Raw genomic sequence first — 24,390 nt, forward strand, 5'->3', positions numbered from 1 at the left:
AACTATCGTACACAACGCTCAATCTAACCTCAAACCAAGAACATAACTCTTTCAAAATGATTCTGAAATTACCTCAGTGGTGGCGGTGTTTGGGAGACACTTCCGTAAGGGATTCTCTGATTATCTATACCAGAACCACTAAAGAAAACGGAGAAATAGTAACGAAACGACCACACAATGTAGTATATAAGTTGTTCATGAATATTTTTTAATTGAGCACGGAGTAATCAATATTCCTGAAGACATATTCAAACTAATAGAAGAAGCTATCAAGATCATTATGCCAGACTATGACACCGTCTACACATCAACCACTGGAGATTCATTGGAGGATATTAAGGATTAGATTTTGGACAAACTAAGGAAGGAAAATAAGGAACTACACGAGAAGTTGGATCAGATCTTCACCATGATGAAGAGGATGAGGGATGAAGACAGCGACGAAGAACACAGGTCGCCCAAATGTAGGTTTCACGCAGAAAAATACTGAGGTACAATCTGACGAAGGCAAACCGTCTACTAAGAAATAAAAGGCATCTGTGGATTGTATGGCCCGCAAACAAAGCGACCAAGTGCCACAGGACAAGCAACCTGCCGAAGGTAGTTGCAGCAAAGCCGCTGCTTGTATATAAAAAATTGAAATTACTCTGCTCATCATGTATGGGGTCACATTTTCATATTTCTTCACTACAACCAAAGTAAACAAATTTATAGCATTCAATCAGCAATACATGTATCTACAGGTAGGTATAGGCCTAATATTACAATATTTGCATTCCTACATAGCATGGGTGCAAGCACTTGTTATACAAGGGGGTAAGGGGCTTCAGCCCATCCCCTAAAATTGAGAAAAGTATTACTATTGTATGTATGCAGTTACTCACACACCCAAAAAATTATGTGTTTGCATCCTTGCTAAATGCCCAAATAAATATTAACAGTGTTTTGCAAGAAAATGCAAAGGAAATGAATTGGGAGGAATTGACAATAAAAGGTGGAGAGGAACTCTAGGCAATGTCCTACTGGATTTGACCACTGATTATACATTGACACAATGGGTTAAAGAAAACACTAGATATGGACACAATGAAGAACCATAGAGACTAGATATTCACTTCTGAGCCAGGAAGAGTGACCACCTACTAATAGAGTTCGAGCTTAAGGAACAAAATGATGCGAGAAGAAATGAGAAGCACAGAGAAGGAAGATTAATGTATAACAAAACTACATACATATACCAAGGCTTTTTCCCCCTTACAAGGGAGGTAGCCAAAAAGGAAAAGGCATAAAATCATTCCCATCCATTCCATCCCTGAATACACTCCACACCCCTCCATCCTCCCTCTTAACTTAGCACTTCCTGGATGACGGGTCATCCCTGCACCTTGTCCACTGCCCTGGGTCAGAAGCAGTGTCGCAAGACACAGCACATCCACAGAAAGGCCGCTTCATTAAATCGGCGACCCCCCCCTCTCCGTCCCCCCTTGCATAAAAGGAGAAGACGGGGAGGAATCCCTTCGGGGTGCGTCAAATTTTGCTCACACATACTACCTCACCCCCATCCCCCTGTCCATTCCACCTCATGCATCACATCATCATTCATATGAGACATGGTTAAATGGTACAGAGTTCGAAGCTGAATTTAGTATTGCGGGATTTAAACACTTTCATCAGGATAGAAACCACAAGAAAGGTGGGGGTGTTCTATTGTACGTTAAAAACAATGTTCATGCTTGTGTTTTAGAGAAAGTGAAACAGGATGCATATGATAGTTTGTGGGTTGAGTTAACCCAAACAAATGGACAAAAAATGAATATAGGTGTAATATATAGGCCAAAGACATTATCATTAGCAGACGACAAACTGTTATTTCAAGAACTGTCTAGTTTCTGCAACCGGGATTTATTGATAATGGGCGATTTCAATTTTACTGACATTGATTGGATGACCCTTGAACATGGCCATATAGGTAGTCGCTTGATTGATTTTCTTGGTGACAATTACTTAATTCAGCATGTAAAAGAGCCCACAAGATATGGAAACTTACTCGATCTTTTGATCACTAGCCGCGAAAGCATGGTAACTGATGTAGAAGTCGGTGAATCTGTTGCAAATAGCGATCACAACCTAGTTAGATTCAAACTCCTAAACAATTTTAGAATAGATACTTGTGTTTCTAAAATACCCGATTTCAGTAAAGCTCAGTTCATAGAACTACGGCAGGAGCTTCAGCTTACAGATTGGGAGGCAAAATTAAACAAAAGACCAGTAGATCAGATGTGAGAAATATTTCAAAATACGCTCACTAAGATGATTCAAACTTGCATTCCTTTTAAGGACAGACGTCCCCCAAATCAGGCTCGCCCAAAGTGGCTCGACAAAGAAACTGAAAAAAGTATTGCTAAAAAGAGACAGGCTTATAAGAAATATAAGTGCTCGGGTGCATCTAATGACTATGAAAGTTATGTATCAATACAGAGAGATTTAAAAAAGACAATAAGAAAAAGAAAACGACAATACGAAATGAACATCGCTGAGAAATCCAAAGAGAATCCCAAGAATTCTATAGTTACATTAGAGATAAAAAGGTTGTTAGGAATCACATTGGTCCACTATTATCTGATGACGGTCAACTTGAATATTCAAATGAAGGAATGTGTAATATCTTAAACAATTATTTTAGCTCGGTATTCGTAAACGAAACACCTCAAGGTGAATTCCAAACTGAAACCTGTGAAAAGTCTAGGGTAAACTTACTCACTACGGTAAATATACATACATACATACATATACCAAGGCTTTTTCCCCCTTCCAAGGGAGGTAGCCAAAAAGGGAAAGGCATAAAAACACTCCCACCCATTTCATCCCTAAATACACTCCACACCCCTCCCACCCTTCCTCTCATCTGAGCACCTCCTGGATGACGGGTCATCCCTGCACCCTGCCCACCGCCCTGGGTCAGAAGCAGTGTCGCAGGACACAGCACATCCACAGCAAGGCCGCTTCATTTAATCGGCGACCCCCCCTCTCCGTCCCCCCTTGCATATAAGGAGAGGACGGGGAGAAATCCCTTCGGGCTGCGTCAAAACTCACTCACACACACTACCCCACCCCCCCGCCCATTTCTCCCCATGCAGTCACAACATCATCCATATACAACCATTCTCCACTCACCTCTGTCTTCCGTCCTCTCCCTTCCTTCCTCAACAGACATTCCCCTCTTCCCCAAAGCCCCCTTCACCCCATCCATCCACCTCATCCTAGGACGTCCCCTCATGTTCACTCCCTCCACATCTGCCTTCCATACCTCTTTTACTAGTCTTTCTTCACTCATTCTTTCCATGTGTCCAAACCATCCTAATATTCTTTCATCAACCCTATCTCCCAAATCCTTTTTCACCCCTGTTCTCCTCCTCACCTCCTCATTTCTCACTCTATCTAGCCTAGTAACCCCCACCATACTTCTCAGACACCTCATCTCAAACACATTCAAACTCCTTCTCTCTTCTTCTCTTATGTTCCACGTTTCTGCCCCATACAGTGCTGTTGGCACAATCACTCCTTCATACAGTCTCCTCTTCGCATCCATTCCCAAATGTCTATTTCTCATTACACTCTTTAAACCACCAAGGCATTTACTCGCTTCTCTCAATCTACATTCTACCTCCACCTTCACTCCACCTTTTCCTGCTACACTTGCACCCAAGTATCTAAAACTATCCACTTCCTCCAGTCGCTCTCCCTTAATGTTCACTTCCAGTCTACTGCCACTTTCACCCCTTGTACATCTCATCACCTTACTTTTACCCACATTTATCTTTAGCTTTCTTCTATCACATACTCTCCCAAACTCTGCCACCAGCTTCCTCAATCCCTCCTCTGACCCTGCCACAAGCGCAGTGTCGTCCGCAAACAACAGCTGGCTCACCTCCCACTTTTCTCCATTTTCTTTAACCATCTCCAATCCCTGACTCACCACCCTAGCATTCACCTCTCGCACCACCCCATCCATGTATAAGTTGAACAGCCAGGGCGACATAACGCATCCTTGACGAAGTCCCACCTTTACTTCAAACCACTCACTCTCTCCATTTCCAATCCTAACACATGCTCTACTACTCACATAAAAACTCTTGACAGCTCCCAAAAGCTTTCCTCCTATCCCATAAATCTGCATAACCTCCCACAGTGCCTTTCTGTCTACCCTATCATAAGCCTTTTCCAGATCCATAAAAGCCCAAAAAACATCCTTCCCCTTTCCTATAGCTTTCTCACATATCTGTCTTACCACAAAGATCTGATCTACACAACCTCTACCCGTCCTAAATCCACACTGTTCCTCACCAATTACTCCTTCTGTTCCTCTCCTAATCCTCTCAATTAAGATTCTCCCATAAGCCTTCCCTACTACACTCAACAGGCTAATCCCTCTGAAATTACTACATTCACACTTGTCCCCTTTTCCCTTGTAAAGAGGAACTATACAGGCACTACTCCAGTCCTCCGGTACTCTACCCTCTCTCCAGCAAACATTAAATAATCTCACCAACCAGTCCACCATCACTGAACCTCCCTTTTTCAGACATTCTGCATGACATCCATCCAGACCAGGTGCCTTACCTGCTTTCATCATCTTTACAACTGCCTTCACCTCATCCTTCCTTATTTCTCCTCCATTCTCCTCACTCATCACTCTCATTTTCTTCATATTTCCCACTGCAGCTATCTTTCCTTCCCTATCCTCCTTCACATTCAGCAACTCCCTAAAATATTCTGCCCATCTTCCCCTCACTGCCATCTCTTCCATTATCAACTCTCCATCTGTACCTTTTACCTTTTCTTCCCTACTTGATTCGCCTCCTCTTCCTCTCTTAATTTCTTTCCAAAACATCTTTTTATTACTTTCAAAATTTTCTGTCATACTCCTACCCCATTTCACATCTGCTCTCCTCTTTGCCTCCTTTACCTTTTGCTTTACTTCTCTTTTCTTTTCTTTGTACGTCTCATATGACTCCCCTGTCCTCTTTTGTAACCAATCTGTGAATGCTCACTTCTTCTCTTCTACAACCTTCTTGTAAATATAACAAAAGAAAAAATTAAAAGGTGTATAGACAAACTCAAAGTTAATAAAACACCAGGGCCTGACGGTTGGCATCCAAGAATCTTAAAGGATATGAAAAATGAGATTGTTGTTCCATTAGAAATTATTTTCAAGAAATCCATCATATCCGGAGATGTCCCAAGATAATGGAAGCTAGCTAACGTTACTCCCATATTCAAAAAAGGTGACAAAAAGAAACCAAATAACTATAGGCCTATAAGTTTGACTTCAATCGTAGGAAAAATAATGGAAACTATCATCAGAGATGCTATCGAACATCATTTAGAAAGTAACCGTTTCATAAATGATAGCCAGCATGGTTTCAGACGGAAACGTTCTTGCATGACTAACTTACTCGAATTCTACAACACAGTTATCTCGAATTATGACTAAAGAAACAATATAGATTTAGTATATCTAGACTTTGCAAAAGCTTTTGATACAGTCCCACACGAAAGACTACTTACTAAATTAGCTTTGCAAGGAATAAGTGGTAGCCTATTAGGTTGGACTAGTAATTGGTTGAATGGTCGAAAACAGAGAGCTGTTTTAAATGGAAAAACTTCTGGATGGAAAAGTGTTGCAAGTGGAGTTCCTCAGGGTTCCGTTCTTGGGTCACTTCTATTCATAGTATATATAAATGATATAGACCATGGACTAAAATCTACTGTTTCCAAATTTGCTGATGATACAAAACTGTGCAGAGTGGCAAATGATCACTCAAACCAATTAGATATTCAAGAAGATTTAGATCAATTACAGCAATGGTCTGAAAAGTGGCTAATGAAATTTAACACAAGTAAATGCAAAGTAATGCACATAGGTAAAAATAACAGTAAGTACGATTACAAGTTTTTTGGAAATTCGTTAACAAAAGTGGATAGTGAAAAAGATCTCGGCGTAATTATCAGTAACGACCTCAAATCATCCAAGCAGTGTATTTCAGCCTCTGAGAAAGCAAATAATATTCTAGGACTGATTGCGCGATCTTTTGATTTCAAAAGTCCATCACTCATTAACAAGCTATATAAATCGTTAGTTCGTCCACATTTGGAATATGCCGTTTCCGTATGGTCACCGAATCTCATTAAAGACATTGAGAGACTGGAAAAAGTACAACGGCGAGCCACAAAACTGATTCCAAATATCAAAAATAAATCACACGAAAATCGACTAAAACATATGAATCTGTTTTCCCTAAAAAAGCGTAGACTCAGAGGTGACTTGATACAGGTCTTTAAAATTCTAAAGGGAATTGACAATATCAAAAGTGACCAAATTTTTACATTGAATGAGAATCAGACAAGAAACAATGGTCTCAAACTGTCCGGAAATAGATTAAATTTGGAAGTAGGTAGAAACAACTTTGCCAACCGTGTAGTTAATGAATGGAATAAACTTCCTGCACAGGTAGTGCAATGTAGTTCAGTTCGAAGCTTTAAGAATCATTTAGATAAATACCTAAGTAAGATGCTGTAATGATTATGATTTATCTTATATTATTTGTTTTTGTTTTGTTATCATTTGTCTGTCTGATTTTCATATATTATTAGTTATATGTCAATTTATTATTATTTACTATTTACCTGTTTGTTTATTATTTAACTATACCTATGCATTTATTTATGTATTTTATTTGTTATTTACATTATCATAGTTTTTATTTATTTTATTATTATTAATATGAGTTTTTTTTTTTTTCGCATCCGACCTAGATATGGATCAAAAGGTCTCCTGTCAGCATGCTCCGCCTTTGTAATCCTTTGTAAATATACAACCATTCTCCATTCACCCCTGTCTTCTGTCCTCTCCCGTCCTTCCTCAACAGACATTCCCCTCTTCCCCAAAGCCCCCTTCACCCCATCCATCCACCTCATCCTAGGACGTCCCTTCATGTTCACTCCCTCCACATCTGCCTTCCATACCTCTTTTACTAGTCTTTCTTCACTCATTCTTTCCATGTGTCCAAACCATCCTAATACTCTTTCATCAACCCTATCTCCCAACTCCCTTTCCACCCCCGTTCTTCTTCTCACCTCCTCATTTCTCACTCTATCTAGCCTAGTAACCCCCATCATACTTCTCAGACACCTCATCTCAAACACATTCAAACTCCTTCTCTCTTTCTCTCTTATGTTCCATGTTTCTGCCCCATACAGTGCTGTTGGCACAATCACTCCTTCATACAGTCTCCTCTTAGCATCCATTCCCAAATGTCTATTCCTCAGGAAAAGGTGGAGTGAAGGTGGAGGTAGAATATAGATTGAGAGAAGTGAGTAAATGCCTTGGTGGATTGAAGAGTATAACTAAACTGACTTTGTAAAACTTGGAAAAAAAATCAAAATGCTAGCTGGGAAAATTTTCAAATGATGAAACAAAGATGGAAGAGAAATGGAACATTTTTTAGAGAAAAATATAAGGAGGGAACAAAGAACCATGTACCTAAGCAGAAACAACAAAAGGGCTTACATAAAGTGTTGATATAATAAAAAGTGTAGCAATGCTAAAGATTGAAGAGATAAAGCCTGGAAAAAATGGAAAAAAAAATACAAAAAAGTGACTAAATGGCAAACATACATCACACTGAGAAATGAATCTGTGTGTTGATATTTGAGGAGACACTCCACTGGGTACCCTGATCGCCTACGCATGTACTCGACCCATTTTGCAACTAGCTCCTCCCCATTCAGGTCATGGGTGTTTATATACTCCTCTCCTCCATTTACTGAAACCATAGATCTAATTAGTAATATGCCATGAGTAGACAAAAAAAAAAAATAATAATAATAATAATGATAATAATAATATTAATAATAATAATAATAATAATAATGATAATAATAAATCAACAAACAAATTGTCAAGGTTGTATATTCTAGATACATTTCCTTTAAAAACATGTCTCAGTCATAATCAAATTGTAAATCGATTTCTTTGCTTGCTCAATTACTATGCTGCAGGACAAGTGGGGTGCAGGGCAATGTTCCCTCTAAGCTGTGTGCATGTGCATGCACACACGTTTTACAAATAGTACACAAAGGAAAATATATGTGCACACAAGGTTTTCAAGATGAAATTGAAAATTTCTAATCAAAGAAATTAACTATAATTTCATAACAATTTAAAACAAAAGAAAGGTGATTTTGAGAATTTGTCAATTTCATAAAATCATGTCTTGAGATCCTTTGTATTGTGTTCTGCAGTCAAACTGTCCGGAAATAGATTCAATTTGGAAGTAGGTAGAAACAACTTTGCCAACCATGTAGTTAATGAATGGAATAAACTTCCTGCACAGGTAGTGCAATGTAGTTCAGTTCGAAGCTTTAAGAATCATTTAGATAAATACCTAAGTAAGATGCTGTAATGATTATAATCTATCTTATACTATTTGTTTTTGTTTTGTTATCATTTGTCTGTCTGATTTTCATTTATCATTAGTTATATGTCAATTTATTATTTACTATTTACCTGTTTGTTTATTATTTTAACTATACCTATGCATCTATTTATGTATTTTATTTGTTATTTACATGATTATAGTTTGTATTTATTATTTTATTATTAATATGATTTTTTTTTTTTTTTTTTTTGCATCCGACCTAGATATGGATCAAAAGGTCTCCTGTCGGCATGCTCCGCCTTTGTAATCCTTTGTATATATAAATCAAAATCCATGCATTACAATGTCATTAGTAGACAAATAGTACCAGTATTGATAAAAATTATCCAATCCACTATTCATTTGTGAATTTGTTCATATCTGAGTATATGTACTCGTATGTATATTGTATGTATGTATGTATGCAGGCATTTATGTGTGAATTTACCTATGTGCGAAGAAAGGAGAAGAGGTGGAGAAAGATGGAGAAAATGAAGACTAAAGAAATAATAAAAAAAAAAGGACAAAGAAAAAAAGAAGTAGAATAATAATGAGAAGAAACAGATGATGAAGATGAAAAGAAAAAGAAAATTATGAAAATGCGGAGAAAAAGAAAAATGATGAAAATGAGAAGAAAAAAAATGATGAAAATGAGAAGAAAAATAAAAATTAGGAAAATCAAGAGAAAAAAAAATGATGAAAATGAGAAAAAAAAGATGATGAAAATGAAAAGAAGAAAAAGAAAAAGAAAATGACGAAAATGTGAAGAAAAAGAAAGAGATGAAAATGAGAAGAAAAAGGAAATTATGATGATGAAAATGAGAAAAGAAAAAGAAAAAGATGACGAAAATGAGAAGACAAAAAGAAATAGAAGAGGATGAAAATAAGAAGACGAAAAAAATAGAAGACAAGGAGGAAAACACACAGGTATTCTACACACCTGTTTATAAATGTAATTTTATTTTCAATTTTCTCTTATTTTTATTCATTTATTACTATTATCTTATTTTGTAGTGTACGAAAGCAGGTCCCATTTATCGGATAGCGAAAGAAGCGGTCAATGCTTAAGACTGTAGACATAATCTAAACGGATTACAAAACGGAAATCTGAATCCAAATCGACGCGGCCACGGACATCGCTACAAACACCACCACTAACACTACTAAAACCAGTGTCATTAGTAGTCCCACTACCACCATCACCATAACCACTAACACTATCACCAATGTCATTACTACACCCACTATCACTATCATCAGTGTCATCACTATTTCCACTAATGCCACCACCAACACCACTAATATCACCAATGTCATCACTATCCCAGTACCATCATCACCATTATTACCACCACCTTCCTCATCACTGCCGTGACCACCACCAGTAACGCTGTAACTACCACTACCAACACCAATAGCACCTTCACCACCACCACTACCACAATCACCAATACAATGACCACTACCACCAATGCCATCATCACACCCACCACCACCACTAGCAACCATCACCAATGCCATCACCACCAAGAACATCATCACACCCACAACCTCCATCACCACTACCAATGCAATCACCACTACCACCAATGCCATCACCACCACCAAGAATATCATCATACCCACCACCACCACCACTAGCAACCATCACCAATGCGATCACCACCACCAAGAACATCATCACACCCACAACCTCCATCACCACTACCACCAATGCCATCACCACCACAAAGTACATCATCATGCCCACCACCACCACCTCCACCACCACTAGCAACCATCACCAATGCCATCACCAAGAACATCATCACACCCACAACCTCCATCACCACCACCACTACCACTAGCAACCATCACCAATGCAATCACCACCACGACAAAATCTTGGACATTGAGAGCAGCAGCAACCCCCCCCCCCTCTTTCGGCACCTCCAAGTTGCAAAGTGGCACAGCTACAACAGTCGCACTGCCACGTCGCCCATTGAGTTGAACAAGGGAGCTATTGCAGAAGAGGGAGAAGGTGTGTAGATCTAGTGATGATGGAATAGGGAAGGAATGGTAGTTGAAAGAGAGAAAGAGGTAGATAGGGAGAAGGGAGGAAACAGACAGAGAGAGATGGAGAAAGAAGAAGAGAGGGAGGGGAGAAGAGAGAGAGAGAGAGAGAGAGGGGGGGAAAGCAAAGACAGAGGGAGACGGAGAGAAGAGAGAGAGAGAGGGGGGGGGAGAAGCAGAGATAGAGGGAGACGGAGAGAGAAGAGAGAAGTGCGAGACAGATAGAGGAAGAGAGACGGAGAAGAGAGAAAGATGTGCGAGGCAGAGAGAAGAGAGAAAATTATTTAAAACAAGTATGGATGAGTTTAATAGATGTAGTTTGTCAGTATTCTGAAAATTTCATTAAAAAACGATTTACATTATAACAAGCGTTAATTTAATATACAAATGAATAATTATATACGAATACTTACACGTTTGTCTAAAAAATGTCGATTACACTAGACATGCAATCAGTACCCCCATACAAATGGCAAGATAAGAAAAATTATCCTCATTGACATCATAAAAGATTGCGGATTCATTAACTAAACAATACATTCCTAAGGTTTCTGATGACGTCTTTTCTGTTACTTTACAATGGCAGCCACAATTTTTTTTTTGTTCAGCATTAAACTGAAATCCGATACAGACGTGACGAACCAAGACGAGGAAGACAATTCTGTTTGCAGATGTAGCGGTTAATTAAGATGTTAGTCGCTCACGTTTCAATCACACTACAGTTTAAAAAGCGTTTAAAGTTTGAACAAATTGTGGCTACTGGTCTGGCAAGAGTGCTGTGTGACCTAATAGAGGTATTCAAATGGGTCAATGGCTTTAACAGTGGTAATGGAGGCAAGGTCATCATATCAAGACATGGTGAGACTCGTGGTAATGGGTTTAAATTAGACAAATTTAGATTTAAGAAGGTAATTGGCAAGACTTGGTTCACCAATAGGATGGTTAACGAATGGAATGGACTCGGTAACCATGTAGTAGTGAGCGCTGAAACTACTTGTTTTAAGAGAAAGTTAGAAGATAACTTTATGGATGGGAATGATAGGTAGTAAGGGACATAGAACTCCCGATTGTAAGCCTTACGATCTCTCGCAGTCCCCTTCATTTTTATGTTCTCATATTATCAAATCTAATGTAGGGCCCCGAGATAAGCCGCCGCAACAATTTTATTTCTTATTTTCTTGAAGATCAAGACATCTCATCTGAATAGTGTCCAGTTTCGGGCTCTGAAATTTCGTTTTTAGAACACGACTGTAAAATTTGTAACTTCAGTGCTAAAACTGTGTGGATTTTGAATCGTCATTACACCTGATACTCTTCCAGCTATTCTTTTGTCCAATGCAGAAGTATCAAGAGCATCACTCAAACTTTGTTTGTTATGCTTCTCCGGTAATAAAACGAAAACCAGACATAGATATGAGAGGCAGATTAATTTTCTTACGAGAGAAAATAGTATTAAGAAAGTATATAGTAGATTAAAAAAATTATCTTTGCAATATGTGAAATCATCTTTGGAGATAAAAATGTAGTTAGAAATTTAAGATACATTTTGATACAGTCGTGGAACTACATGACCGAATCACGTGGTTATAAAGCAAACCCAAACATTACTTTAGGAGTTGTACATTTTCAAGCGTCTTTAGGACATAAATCATAAACGGATAGCTCAACTTCATGATCTTAAGAGAAACAATGAAAACGGTGATCTCGACACAGCAAGCATAGATTATTGGGATTGTATATACAAGCAACACCAGAGTACTTATGTCAAGATAAGCTACCCCACATATTAGCTTGTAAAGAGTAGCAACACTAGAAACGAGTTTCCAAATATAAATCTACCCAACAGTGACGACAATTTAATTAAAGTTAGGTTAGGTTAAGATCACCCACCCCAAACATAAGCTTGTATTACGCATCTTTACAAAGTCCGATGATTGTACATTTGATTCAAAGAAAACTGTCGAATATTGTCGACATAACCACCCACAGATCGGCGACTTGACACCACAAGCATCACCATCCAGTACCTAGCGATGACAATTCATCATAATTACTAAATAAAATCAAAACACCAGAGTAATTGATTTCCTTACATAATATCTCTTGTGGATTACAATTCACAAATTATTCTGGTGATTAATGTTCGTCTAGTATTATTAAAAATAAGTCGTACATAATATATCAAATTTTCCATAAGGCATGTCTAATTTAAAAAATTATTGAAAATTCTAAAAGACCTCTGCCCCTTTTCGATGATTTATGACAAGAAATATTTAAAATTCATTCGTAATGCAATGATTTTAAGCACAAGATATATTAATTTCAACTAACAAGAACGAATATATTCACTACCAAGCAATAAAATAGACATCAAAATGAAAAAGAAAGCTCAAAGTAAAAAGCTCTACCTAACCTCACCAAACCTAACTTTAATTAAATGATCGTCACTGTTGGGGATTCATATTTCCAAAGCTCATTTCTGGGGTTGCTACACTTTACAAGCTAATATGTGAGGTACTTTATCTTAACATGGATACGTACTCTGCGATTGTTAATCTTCACAACGTAGCACCAACAAATCTAGAAAAAAATATATAGTTGGCAACTTCAAATTTGATACTGTTGTTCCTTCAAAAACAGTTCACAGGTATTGGACGCGAGTTCAGAACCATTTCCATTGCAACTTGGAGGTTTAATTAGATGAAAGATTAAATTTTATATATATGATGTGTGATTAGCATCACGCATAAATGCTTTGTGATATCAATGATATGATCAATTGCTTCTCCTTTACCTGCAGTTATGTAATCTACATATCAAGTAATGCAATCACTTATGATTGAAGCATGCATTGTGTATGCAATTCACCATGGTCTAGGATCACGTACTGGACTCGTGATCGACAGCTATTTCCTCGTCTGAAGAGAGCTCCGAGTTCATATATGACCGATCTATGGGTAATGCTTTGACCTTACACACGCACGAGTTGGAGTAACGACCCGCAGCGCAGCAATACTGAAATTATTTCAGCCCTGGGCGAGATTCGAACTCAGACCACCGTAATGGTAGCCGGGAACTCTAACCACTACGCCACGAGGTGTCTGTGTGATTCACCATTGTCTTGGGTCACGTGTTGAACTCGTGATCGACAGCTATTTCCCTCCCGGAAGAGCTTAGGTGTGTGTGTGTGTGTGTGTGCGTGCGTGCAATATGGCGCCATTCGCCTGCTCCACTAACATCTGTGAGTAGTTGCACCCCTTCCTTCCCTCCCTCGTGACCTCTTCCCTTCCGTGTTAGACTTTCCCTGACATCGCTTCTGTTGCCAGGCGATTTCATTTATCGCCTTGGGGACGCCCGAGGCCTTTCCCTAGCTGATGGCACTTTTATTGATATTATCATAGGGTGGCCAATGCAACAGTTGGTAGGAATAAATTAGTAATTGTACAGCACTACAAAGACAAGTGTGCGCTCACTTGGGAGCAAAAACAAAGACTGACCAACGCCAAGCTTCTTAGCGCGGGAGAAACATACACCAATAGCAAGGTTCGTTTACAATAAATGCACACGGAAATATACAACGGCAATAATAAAATCGATATACAATAATTAATATACAATACTACAAGTACGTATGTATAATATACAAGGAATATTCAATGCTACCATTCCTCCCTTTCCTGCCATATTTGCGCCCAAATATCTAAAGCTATCCACTGCCACCAGTCTCACTTCCAAATTGCTGCTATCCTCTCCCATTGTACATTTCATCACCTTGTATTTACCCATACTTATCTTCAACTTCCTTCTTTCACACACCTTCTCAAACTGTTACTAACTCCCTCCTCTGATCCTGCTACAAGCAGTGTCGTCAGCAAACAACAACTGGCTTATCTCCCACTTTTCTCCATTTTCTTTAACCATCTTCAACCCCTGACCCACTACCCTTGCATTTACCTCTCGCACCACCCCATCCATGTATAGATTGAACAGCCAGGGTGACAGAACACATCTCTGACTAAGTCCCACCTTTACCTCAAACCACTCACTCTCTTCATTTCTAATCCTAACACACACCCTACTCCTCTCATAAAAACTCTTGACTGCTCTTAACAGCTTTCTTCCTATCTCATATGTCTGTAATACCTCCCACAGTGCCTTCCCATCTACCCTGTCATAAGCCTTTTCCAGATCCATAAAAGCCCAAAAAACATCCTTACCTTTTCCTATACCTTTCTCACATATCTGTCTTACCACAAAAATCTGATATACGCAACCCCTACCTGTCCTAAACTCACACTGTTCCTCACCAATTACTCCCTCTCCTAATCCTCTCAATCAAGACCCTCCCATAGGACTTCCCAACTACACTTAACAAACTGATCCCTTTGAAACTACTACACTCACACTTGTCCCCTTTTCCCGTGTAAAGTGGAACTATACAGGCAACTCCTCCAGTCCTCTCTTAATCAAATATTAAATAACCTCACCAGCCAGTCCACCATCTCTCTACCTCCTTTTTTCAGACATTCAGCATGACATCCATCCAACCCAGGTGCCTTACCTGCTCTCATCATCTCAACAACTGCCTTCACTTCATCTTTCCTTATTTCTCCTCCATTTTCTCCACTCATCACGGTCGTTTTCTTAGCGCTTCCCACTGCAACTACCTTTCCCTATCCTCCTTCACATTTAACAACTCCCTAAAATATTCTTTATTTTGTATTTTATTTTGTATTTTTAGTTTTACCATAGATTTTTATTTTGATGTTTCAATTTGTAGTTTCACCATAAATAGTTTTTCAATATATAAATAAAAATATAACTCTTTCAAAATTATTCTCAAATTACCTCAGCGGTGACGGTGTTTGGGGGACACTTCCGTAAAGGTGATTGGCTGTACAATACCGACTACCGATATGATTCCAGGAGACGAAACATCGAAGAAGCTTAGACAGAGGTACCTATGGAAGTGGCTAACAGCTATCAAGGGTATAACGAAGAAGACTTTCCAAGAAGATAAGGTGTTGGCAGCTAGACTAAGGGACGAGTACAGTAAAATGTTCCCTGGGTTGTATGCTGACATCAAGACCTTTAATGTTTAAGTGTCAATACGCAAGTTCCAAGGGAAGGTGATCGCCTTCAAATTAACTCTAGAGAACGATAAACAATTCAAATACAGTGATGACATGTTTGACGGATTGGAGTGTTCGGACGATATGATAGAGGAGGATTCAGAGGCGTTCACGCGGCATTACTTCCCAGGATATAAGAAATTCGTTAAACATGGTGCAAAGTCTGATCACAGGAACTTCCAGATGCATTTCTTAGAGACTTTTCAAAACATCAAAAAGAACTGTTATTCACAACAAATATGCTATAAGAAAGGTAAAAGCTGTGATTAAGCATAAAAATGAAACGAAAAAGAAAACTATCGTACACAACGCTCAATCTAACCTCAAACCAAGAACATAACTCTTTCAAAATGATTCTGAAATTACCTCAGTGGTGGCAGTGTTTGGGAGACACTTCCGTAAGGGATTCTCTGAATATCTATACCGGAACCACTAAAGAAAACGGAGAAATAGTAACGAAACGACCACACAATGTAGTATATAAGTTGTTCATGAATATTTTTTTAATTGAGCACGGAGTAATCAATATTCCTGAAGACATATTCAAACTAATAGAAGAAGCTATCAAGATCATTATGCCAGACTATGACACCGTCTACACATCAACCACTGGAGATTCATTGGAGGATATTAAGGATTAGATTTTGGACAAACTAAGGAAGGAAAATAAGGAACTACATGAGAAGTTGGATCAGATCTTCACCATGATGAAGAGGATGAGAGATGAAGACAGCGACGAAGAACATAGGTCACCCAAATGTAGGTTTCACGCAGAAAAATACTGAGGTAGAATCTGACGAAGGCAAACCTTCTACTAAGAAATAAAACGCATCTGTGCATTGTATGGCCCGCAAACAAAGCGACCAAGTGCCACAGAACAAGCAACCTGCCGAAGGTAGTTGCAGCAAAGCCGCTGCTTGTATATAAAAAATTGAAATTACTCTGCTTATCATGTATGGGGTCACATTTTCATATTTCTTCACTACAACCAAAGTAAACAAATTTATAGCATTCAATCAGCAATACATGTATCTACAGGTAGGTATGGGCCTAATATTACAATATTTGCATTCCTACATAGCATGGGTGCAAGCACTTGTTATACAAGGGGGTAAGGGGCTTCAGCCCATCCCCTAAAATTGAGAAAAGTATTACTATAGTATGTATGCAGTTACTCACACACCCAAAAAATGATGTGTTTGCATCCTTGCTAAATGCCCAAATAAATATTAACAGTATTTTGCAAGAAAATGCAAAGGAAATGGATTGGGAAGAATTGACAATAAAAGGTGGAGAGGAACTCTAGGCAATGTCCTACTGGATCTGACCACTGATTATACATTGACACAGTGGGTTAAAGAAAACACTAGATATGGACACAATGAAGAACCATAGAGACTAGATATTCACTTCTGAGCCTGGAAGAGTGACCACCTACTAATAGAGTTCGAGCTTAAGGAACAAAATGATGTGAGAAGAAATGAGAAACACAGAGAAGGAAGATTAATGTATAACAAAACTACATACATATACCAAGGCTTTTTCCCCCTTACAAGGGAGGTAGCCAAAAAGGAAAAGGCATAAAATCATTCCCACCCATTCCATCCCTGAATACACTCCACACCCCTCCATCCTCCCTCTTATCTTAGCACTTCCTGGATGACGGGTCATCCCTGCACCTTGTCCACTGCCCTAGGTCAGAAGCAGTGTGGCAAGACACAGCACATCCACAGTAAGGCCGCTTCATTAAATCGGTGACCCTCCTCTCCGTCCCCCCATGCATAAAAGGAGAAGACGGGGAGGAATCCCTTCGGGCTGCATCAAATTTTGCTCACACATACTACCTCACCCCCATCCCCCTGCCCATTCCACCTCATGCATCACATCATCATCCATATACAACCATTCTCCATTCACCCGTCTTCTGTCCTCTCCCGTCCTTCAACAGACATTCCCCTCTTCCCCAAAGCCCCCTTCACCCCATCCATCCACCTAATCCTAGGACGTCCCTTCATGTTCACTCCCTACACATCTGCCTTCCATACCTCTTTTACTAGTCTTTCTTCACTCATTCTTTCCATGTGTCCAAACCATCCTAATACTCTTTCATCAACCCTATCTCCCAGCTCCCTTTCCACCCCTGTTCTCCTCCTCACCTCCTCATTTCTCACTCTATCTAGCCTAGTAACCCCCATCATACTTCTCAGACACTTCATCTCAAACACATTCAAACTCCTTCTCTCTTTCTCTCTTATGTTCCATGTTTCTGCCCCATACAGTGCTGTTGGCACAATCACTCCTTCATACAGTCTCCTCTTAGCATCCATTCCCAAATGTCTATTCCTCAGGAAAAGGTGGAGTGAAGGTGGAGGTAGAATATAGATTGAGAGAAGCGAGTAAATGCCTTGGTGGATTGAAGAGTATAACAAAACTGACTTTGTAAAACTTGGAAAAAAAAAATCAAAATGCTAGCTGGGAAAATTTTCAAATGATGAAACAAAGATGGAAGAGAAATGGAATTTTTTTTAGAGAAAAATATAAGGAGGGAACAAAGAAACATGTACCTAAGCAGAAACAACAAAAGGGCTTACATAGTGTTGATATAATAAAAAGTGTAGCGATGCTAAAGATTGAAGAGATAAAGCCTGGAAAAAATGGGGAAAAAAAAAAGACAAAAAAGTGACTAAATGGCAAACATACATCACACTGAGAAATGAATCTGTGTGTTGATATTTGAGGAGACGCTCCACTGGGTACCCTGATCACCCACACATGCATGTACTCGACCCATTTTGCAACTAGCTCCTCCCCATTCAGGTCATGGGTGTTTATATACTCCTCTCCTCCATTTACTGAAACCATAGATCTAATTAGTAATATGCCATGAGTAGACAAAAAAAAAATAATAATAATAAAAAAATAATGATAATAATAATAAATCAACAAACAAATTGTCAAGGTTGTATATTCTAGATATATTTCCTTTACAAATATGTCTCAGTCATAATCAAATTGTAAATCGATTTCTTTGCTTGCTCAATTACTATGCTGCAGGACAAGTGGGGTGCAGGGCAATGTTCCCTCTAAGCTGTGTGCATGTGCATGCACACACGTTTTACAAATAGTACACAAAGGAAAATATATGTGCACACAAGGTTTTGAAGATGAAATTGAAAAATTCTAATTAAAGAAATTAACTGTATAATTTCATAACAATTGAAAACAAAAGAAAGGGGATTTTGAGAATTTGTCAATTTCATAAAATCATGTCTTGAGATCCTTTGTATTGTGTTCTGCAGTCAGTATGGTGACCCACATAAGTACACACATACTTTGCAAAGAAGGCAAAATTTGCACACAACCAAATTTCTGTGCTCACTCACAGCAAAGAATTAAGAGGGAACATTGGTGTGCGGGCAGGCTTTTAGAAGTGAATTCTCTGCGAATGTCATTAAGTATAAAATCTTTAATTCAGGCTAACACCAGTAAATTTGATTAAGCTAAGAAGAACTCCAGCTCTTCAAAGGAAAGAAAATTACTTTTTCAATAATGTAGGTAACAGTGTTTTTATTACAAGGGATTAGGGGGGAGAGCTGTTACTGTTCCAGGAGTATGAGGGTCTTAGGTTTGCCACTGCTACAGGTTCCTGAGTTTAAGCTCCAATGTAAAAAGAGGCTAACCTGTTGCAAAAGTCAAACTTACAGTACTCTGCCTTGATGCAAGGTGATCAATGCCTCCGAGGTTTTAGGTACAACACCACGCCAGGGTTGTCGTTGGCAAAGTTGATCAAATCCTTCTCAATATGATCTCTGCAATAAAACAAAAACTGTCTGCAGTGGATAACAAAGAAAAATGGGATCACATGAAGAATTGTCACCCCAGTCTTTGACAGGGTGACAATTCTTCATGTGGGCCATTCTGGGTTTACGATTATTCAGTTGTACAAGTTGATAACAATAAGCACAACCCTCAATCAACCTAAACTAACAATCTTTATTCCACTGTTGATATTTGGCATACTGGGGTGACAATTCTTCAGGTGGGATCTCATGGGGTGACAATTCTTCATGTGGGCGTTCTGGGGTGACAATTCTTCATGTGCCCTGAAAAATGTAACATTTGCAAAACTTGTTGGTCCATATTGGATGGAGGCTGTTAATGGCTGCCTCATGACCATGGGTCTTCTGCAAGAGAGACCAATTGATTGATCTCAATACGATGTACACAGGACCCCCATCAATGTGGATTTTATGAGAGTTATTTCAAAGCAATGAACAAAAAAAGGTAATAACCATTGGAAGGTGCCAAAATAGTTCTCAACACCCCCTAAACGATCAAAAATCATTTAAAAGAAACTATTTTTGACACAAAATGTGGACTGTTACATCTATGAGTATACAAAATATAAGAATATGTGAACCTGCAGTTGTGGAACAGCATGTGTTGGGGGGGGGTGTCATCTTTACATACAGCCTTTAGTTTAATTTTCTTTATTATTATTTTAACATTTATAAGCAGAGCAAAACTGAGATGGGCTGGACATGTGGCACTTATGGAGGACCATAGAACTCCAAAACGAGTAATGATGGGTAGAATGCCTGGAAAGAAGAATTATCTTACATAAACATATACATATCCATCACTATGCAATGAATTAGTCAAAACTTACAAGAATGTTAAAATGGATCTTGTACCATTACTTTTCATTCATTCACAACCACCTGCCTTAAATCTAACTGAATCTTTCCCTTTGTATCCAGCTAAATTAAATAACTCCCACAACATAGTAACAGCAAGGAAAATATCCCTTGTACGAGAGGATGTATATTTGTATGGTTTAGACCAGCCTACTGCTCACCACAATGCATATGTCCTGGGGGCATTCAGTCAGAGCTCATTATGAGATAAAATGAGAGGACTGTAAACATATACGACAGCAGTCTGCGCAATACTCCCCATGTTGTGTTCACTATGGATACAACTCTCTGGCACCAGTTTACAGGGCCCCAACAAGGGGAGGGGCGTGGAGTAATGCCCTGAGGTAGGATGTTGGGGGGGGGGGCAATGACCTGAGGCGGGATGTTTTTTTTGTTTTTTTTTGGGGGGGGGGGGCACTTTTGGTGAAAAGAAGGTAAAGCAAATTCCCACTACCGTAATGCACTTTCAATGCAGGATTTATTTATCATGAGTTGTGAGTATGAACATTGTTTTGTGGATGAATCTTACACGTGTGTCGTACTAGTGACCATCAGATGTGGAAGGTGGTGGTGGTGTGTGTGTGGGGGGGGGGGTTCAGCACTTTTCAACTCGCCCCAGGGTGGCACTTACCCATGTTGGTAAATTGCCAGTTTATAGTAAACATAAATCGTACAGTTTCTGTTTGAAAGGCCTACACCCTTCCATGAGCTGCCTATGGGTGACTTGACCACTTTGGAAATTTATAATGGTTTACAACTGTGTGTGTGTGTGTGTATTTACCTAGTTGTATTTTGCGGGAAGGGGAGCTATGCTCGTGATGTCCCGCCATTGTATCTCGCAGTGTCTAGTTTGTTTTTAAACTCATGAATGGTTTTTGCGCATACTATTTCATTATCCAGTTTGTTCCAAGTGTCCAAAACTCTATGTGGAAAACTGTTTTTCTTCAGTTCTCTTCTGTAGCTATGTTTTTTTATTTTCTTTCCATGTCCTCTTGTGTTTCTTTTGTCCCAGTTAAGTTAGTTCTCTCTATCAAGTATCTCTGTGCCTTTCATGATTCTGTAGATGGTCAATAGGTCACCTCTCTTCTTTGCTCCAGTGTCAGTAACTCCAGTTTAGCCAATCTCTCCTCGTATGATAGGTTTGCAAGTGCAGGTGCCATTTTTGTAGCTGCTCTTTGGATTCTTTCTATTTTCTTTATATTCTTTTTGGTACTGGGGGACCACAATGTCACCGCATACTCTAATCTAGGCCTTATCAATGTAACCAATATTTTTTTTATCATGTCTTCGTCCAAGAATGTAAATGCCACTTTTATTGATCTTAGCAAGTTGTAAGTCTCCCCGACAATTTTGTTAATCTGTATATCATAGGACAAGTCGTTCGTGATAATTACACCCAAATCTTTTTCGGATCCTACTCTCTTTACTTCCTTGGTTCCAATTGTATATTTTCCTGATATTCTGTTTTTGCTTTTTCCAAACTCCATTATGCTACACTTCTTAGTATTAAAGTCCACTTCCCATTTCTGACTCCAGTTCCATACCCTATTTAGGTCTTCTTGCAGTGCTTCACAGTCCTCATCAGTTTCTACTTTCCTTAACAGTTTGGCGTCATCAGCAAAGAAGCTCATGTAGCAGTTCACGTCCTCATCCATGTCATTCATATAGATAGCAAACATTATTGGTGCCAGTACAGATCCTTGCGGTACTCCACTGATCACCTCTTTCCAATCTGAATATTTTTCTCTGAGCACTACTCTCATCTTTCTACCAGTCAGAAAGTCCTCCATCCATTTTAGTAGGTTTCCTTGTATTCCTCCTATGTGTTCCAGTTTTTTTTAGTAATTTTCTGTGTGGTACTTTGTCAAAGGCTTTTTGCAAGTCTAGGAATGCACAATCAGCCCATCCATTTCTTTCTTGCACTATGTCTATTAGTCTTGAGTAAAAGCATATTAAGTTTGTGGTGCATGATCTACCTTGTCTGAACCCGAATTGTCTTGGGTTTAATATGTTGTTGTCTTCCAGATGTTTTACCCATCTATTCTTGATTATTTTCGCACAAATGTGTGTGTGTGTGTATTTATTTACCTAGTTGTATTTACCTAGTTGTATTTTGCGGGAAGGGGAGCTATGCTCGTGATGTCCCGCCTTTGTATCTTGCAGTGTCTAGTTTGTTTTTAAACTCATGAATGGTTTTTGCGCATACTATTCCATTGTCCAGTTTGTTCCAAGTGTCCAAAACTCTATGAGGAAAACTGTTTTTCTTCAGTTCTCTTCTATAGCTATGTTTTTTTTATTTTCTTTCCATGTCCTCTTGTGTTTCTTTTGTCCCAGTTAAGTAAGTTCTCTCTATCGAGTACCTCTGTGCCTTTCATGATTCTGTAGATGGTCAATAGGTCACCTCTCTCTCTTCTTTGCTCCAGTGTCGGTAACTCCAGTTTAGCCAATCTCTCCTCGTATGATAGGTTTGCAAGTGCAGGTGCCATTTTTGTAGCTGCTCTTTGGATTCTTTCTATTTTCTTTATATTCTTTTTGGTACTGGGGGACCACAATGTCGCTGCATACTCTAATCTAGGCCTTATCAATGTAACCAATATTTTTTTCATCATGTCTTCGTCCAAGTATGTAAACGCCACTTTTATTGATCTTAGCAAGTTGTAAGTCTCCCCGACAATTTTGTTAATCTGTATATCATAGGACAAGTCGTTCGTGATAATTACTCCCAAATCTTTTTCGGATCCTACTTTCTTTACTTCTTTGGTTCCAATTGTATATTTTCCTGATATTCTGTTTTTGCTTTTTCCAAACTCCATTATGCTACACTTCTTAGTATTAAAGTCCACTTCCCATTTCTGACTCCAGTTCCATACCCTATTTAGGTCTTCTTGCAGTGCTTCACAGTCCTCATCAGTTTCTATTTTCCTTAGCAGTTTGGCGTCATCGGCAAAGAAGCTCATGTAGCAGTTCACGTCCTCATCCATGTCATTCATATAGATAGCAAACATTATTGGTGCCAGCACAGATCCTTGCGGTACTCCACTGATCACCTCTTTCCAATCTGAATATTTTTCTCTGAGCACTACTCTCATCTTTCTACCAGTCAGAAAGTCCTCTATCCATTTTAGTAGGTTTCCCTGTATTCCTCCTATGTGTTCCAGTTTTTTTAGTAGTTTTCTGTGTGGTACTTTGTCAAAGGCTTTTTGCAAGTCTAGGAATGCACAATCAGCCCATCCATTTCTTTCTTGCACTATGTCTATTAGTCTTGAGTAAAAGCATATTAAGTTTGTGGAGCATGATCTTCCTTGTCTGAATCCGAATTGTCTTGGGTTTAATATGTCATTGTGTGTGTGTGTGTGTGTGTGTGTGTGTGTGTGTGTGTGTGTGTGTGTGTGTGTGTGTGTGTGTGTGTGTGATTTACCATGGTCTTTGGATCACGTGTTGAACTCATGATCGACAGTTATTTCCCTCCCAGAAGAGAGCTCAGAGCTCATATATGACCAATCTAGCCGTGTGTGTGTGTGTTTACCACCTCCATGATTCACCATGGTCTTGAATCACATGTTGGAATCATGATCAACAGTTATTAACCTCCTGGATGAGAGCTCAGAGCTCATATGAGTGATCTATGGGTAATACTGTGATCTTACACGCAAACACACACACGCACACACCCATCTCCCCACCCACAAGAGTTGGAGTAACACCCTGCAGTGCAGTGATACTGAAATTATTTCAGCCCTGGGCAGAAGTCAAACCCGGACTGCCGTAGTGGCAGGCGAGAACTCTAACCACAGTGCCACGAGGTGTGTGTGTGTGTTTGTGTGTGTGTGTGTGTGTAAAGACCAGATATACAGTGCTGCTGGAGATCCTGTGCAAGTGGGTGGCTCTTTTTTTGGTACTTTTTTTCTTTTTAGAAATGCACATCTATGCAATATAGCAATAGAAAATTAAATAATAACTTTGTAAATTATAATACATCAACACAATATGTTTTTCTTGGCAGAAATCAATAACAGAAAAAATTGCTAC

The 24,390-nt window shown here is 39.0% G+C and overlaps 1 protein-coding gene across 9 annotated transcripts in view; it reads right to left on the reverse strand.

Annotated features, from left to right (window-relative positions):
* The window catches only part of LOC143030876 (uncharacterized), a 49,753-nt gene that overhangs the window by 19,276 nt on the left and 6,087 nt on the right, over positions 1-24,390 (reverse strand). For 2 of the 9 annotated variants that reach the window (XM_076194105.1, XM_076194097.1), the window contains exons 3-5: positions 19,643-19,767; positions 19,367-19,473; positions 18,324-18,516 (exon numbers count right to left, since the gene is read on the reverse strand). In XM_076194105.1, the coding sequence (XP_076050220.1) occupies positions 19,451-19,473; positions 19,643-19,767 (148 nt within the window). In that variant the 3' untranslated portion in view covers positions 18,324-18,516; positions 19,367-19,450. The other 7 variants (XM_076194100.1, XM_076194103.1, XM_076194098.1 and 4 more) reach the window with 7 other exon arrangements.

This window comes from Oratosquilla oratoria, chromosome 12 (assembly GCF_046742065.1).
Source record: "Oratosquilla oratoria isolate Oo_2021 chromosome 12, ASM4674206v1, whole genome shotgun sequence".
Lineage (NCBI taxonomy): Eukaryota > Metazoa > Arthropoda > Malacostraca > Stomatopoda > Squillidae > Oratosquilla > Oratosquilla oratoria.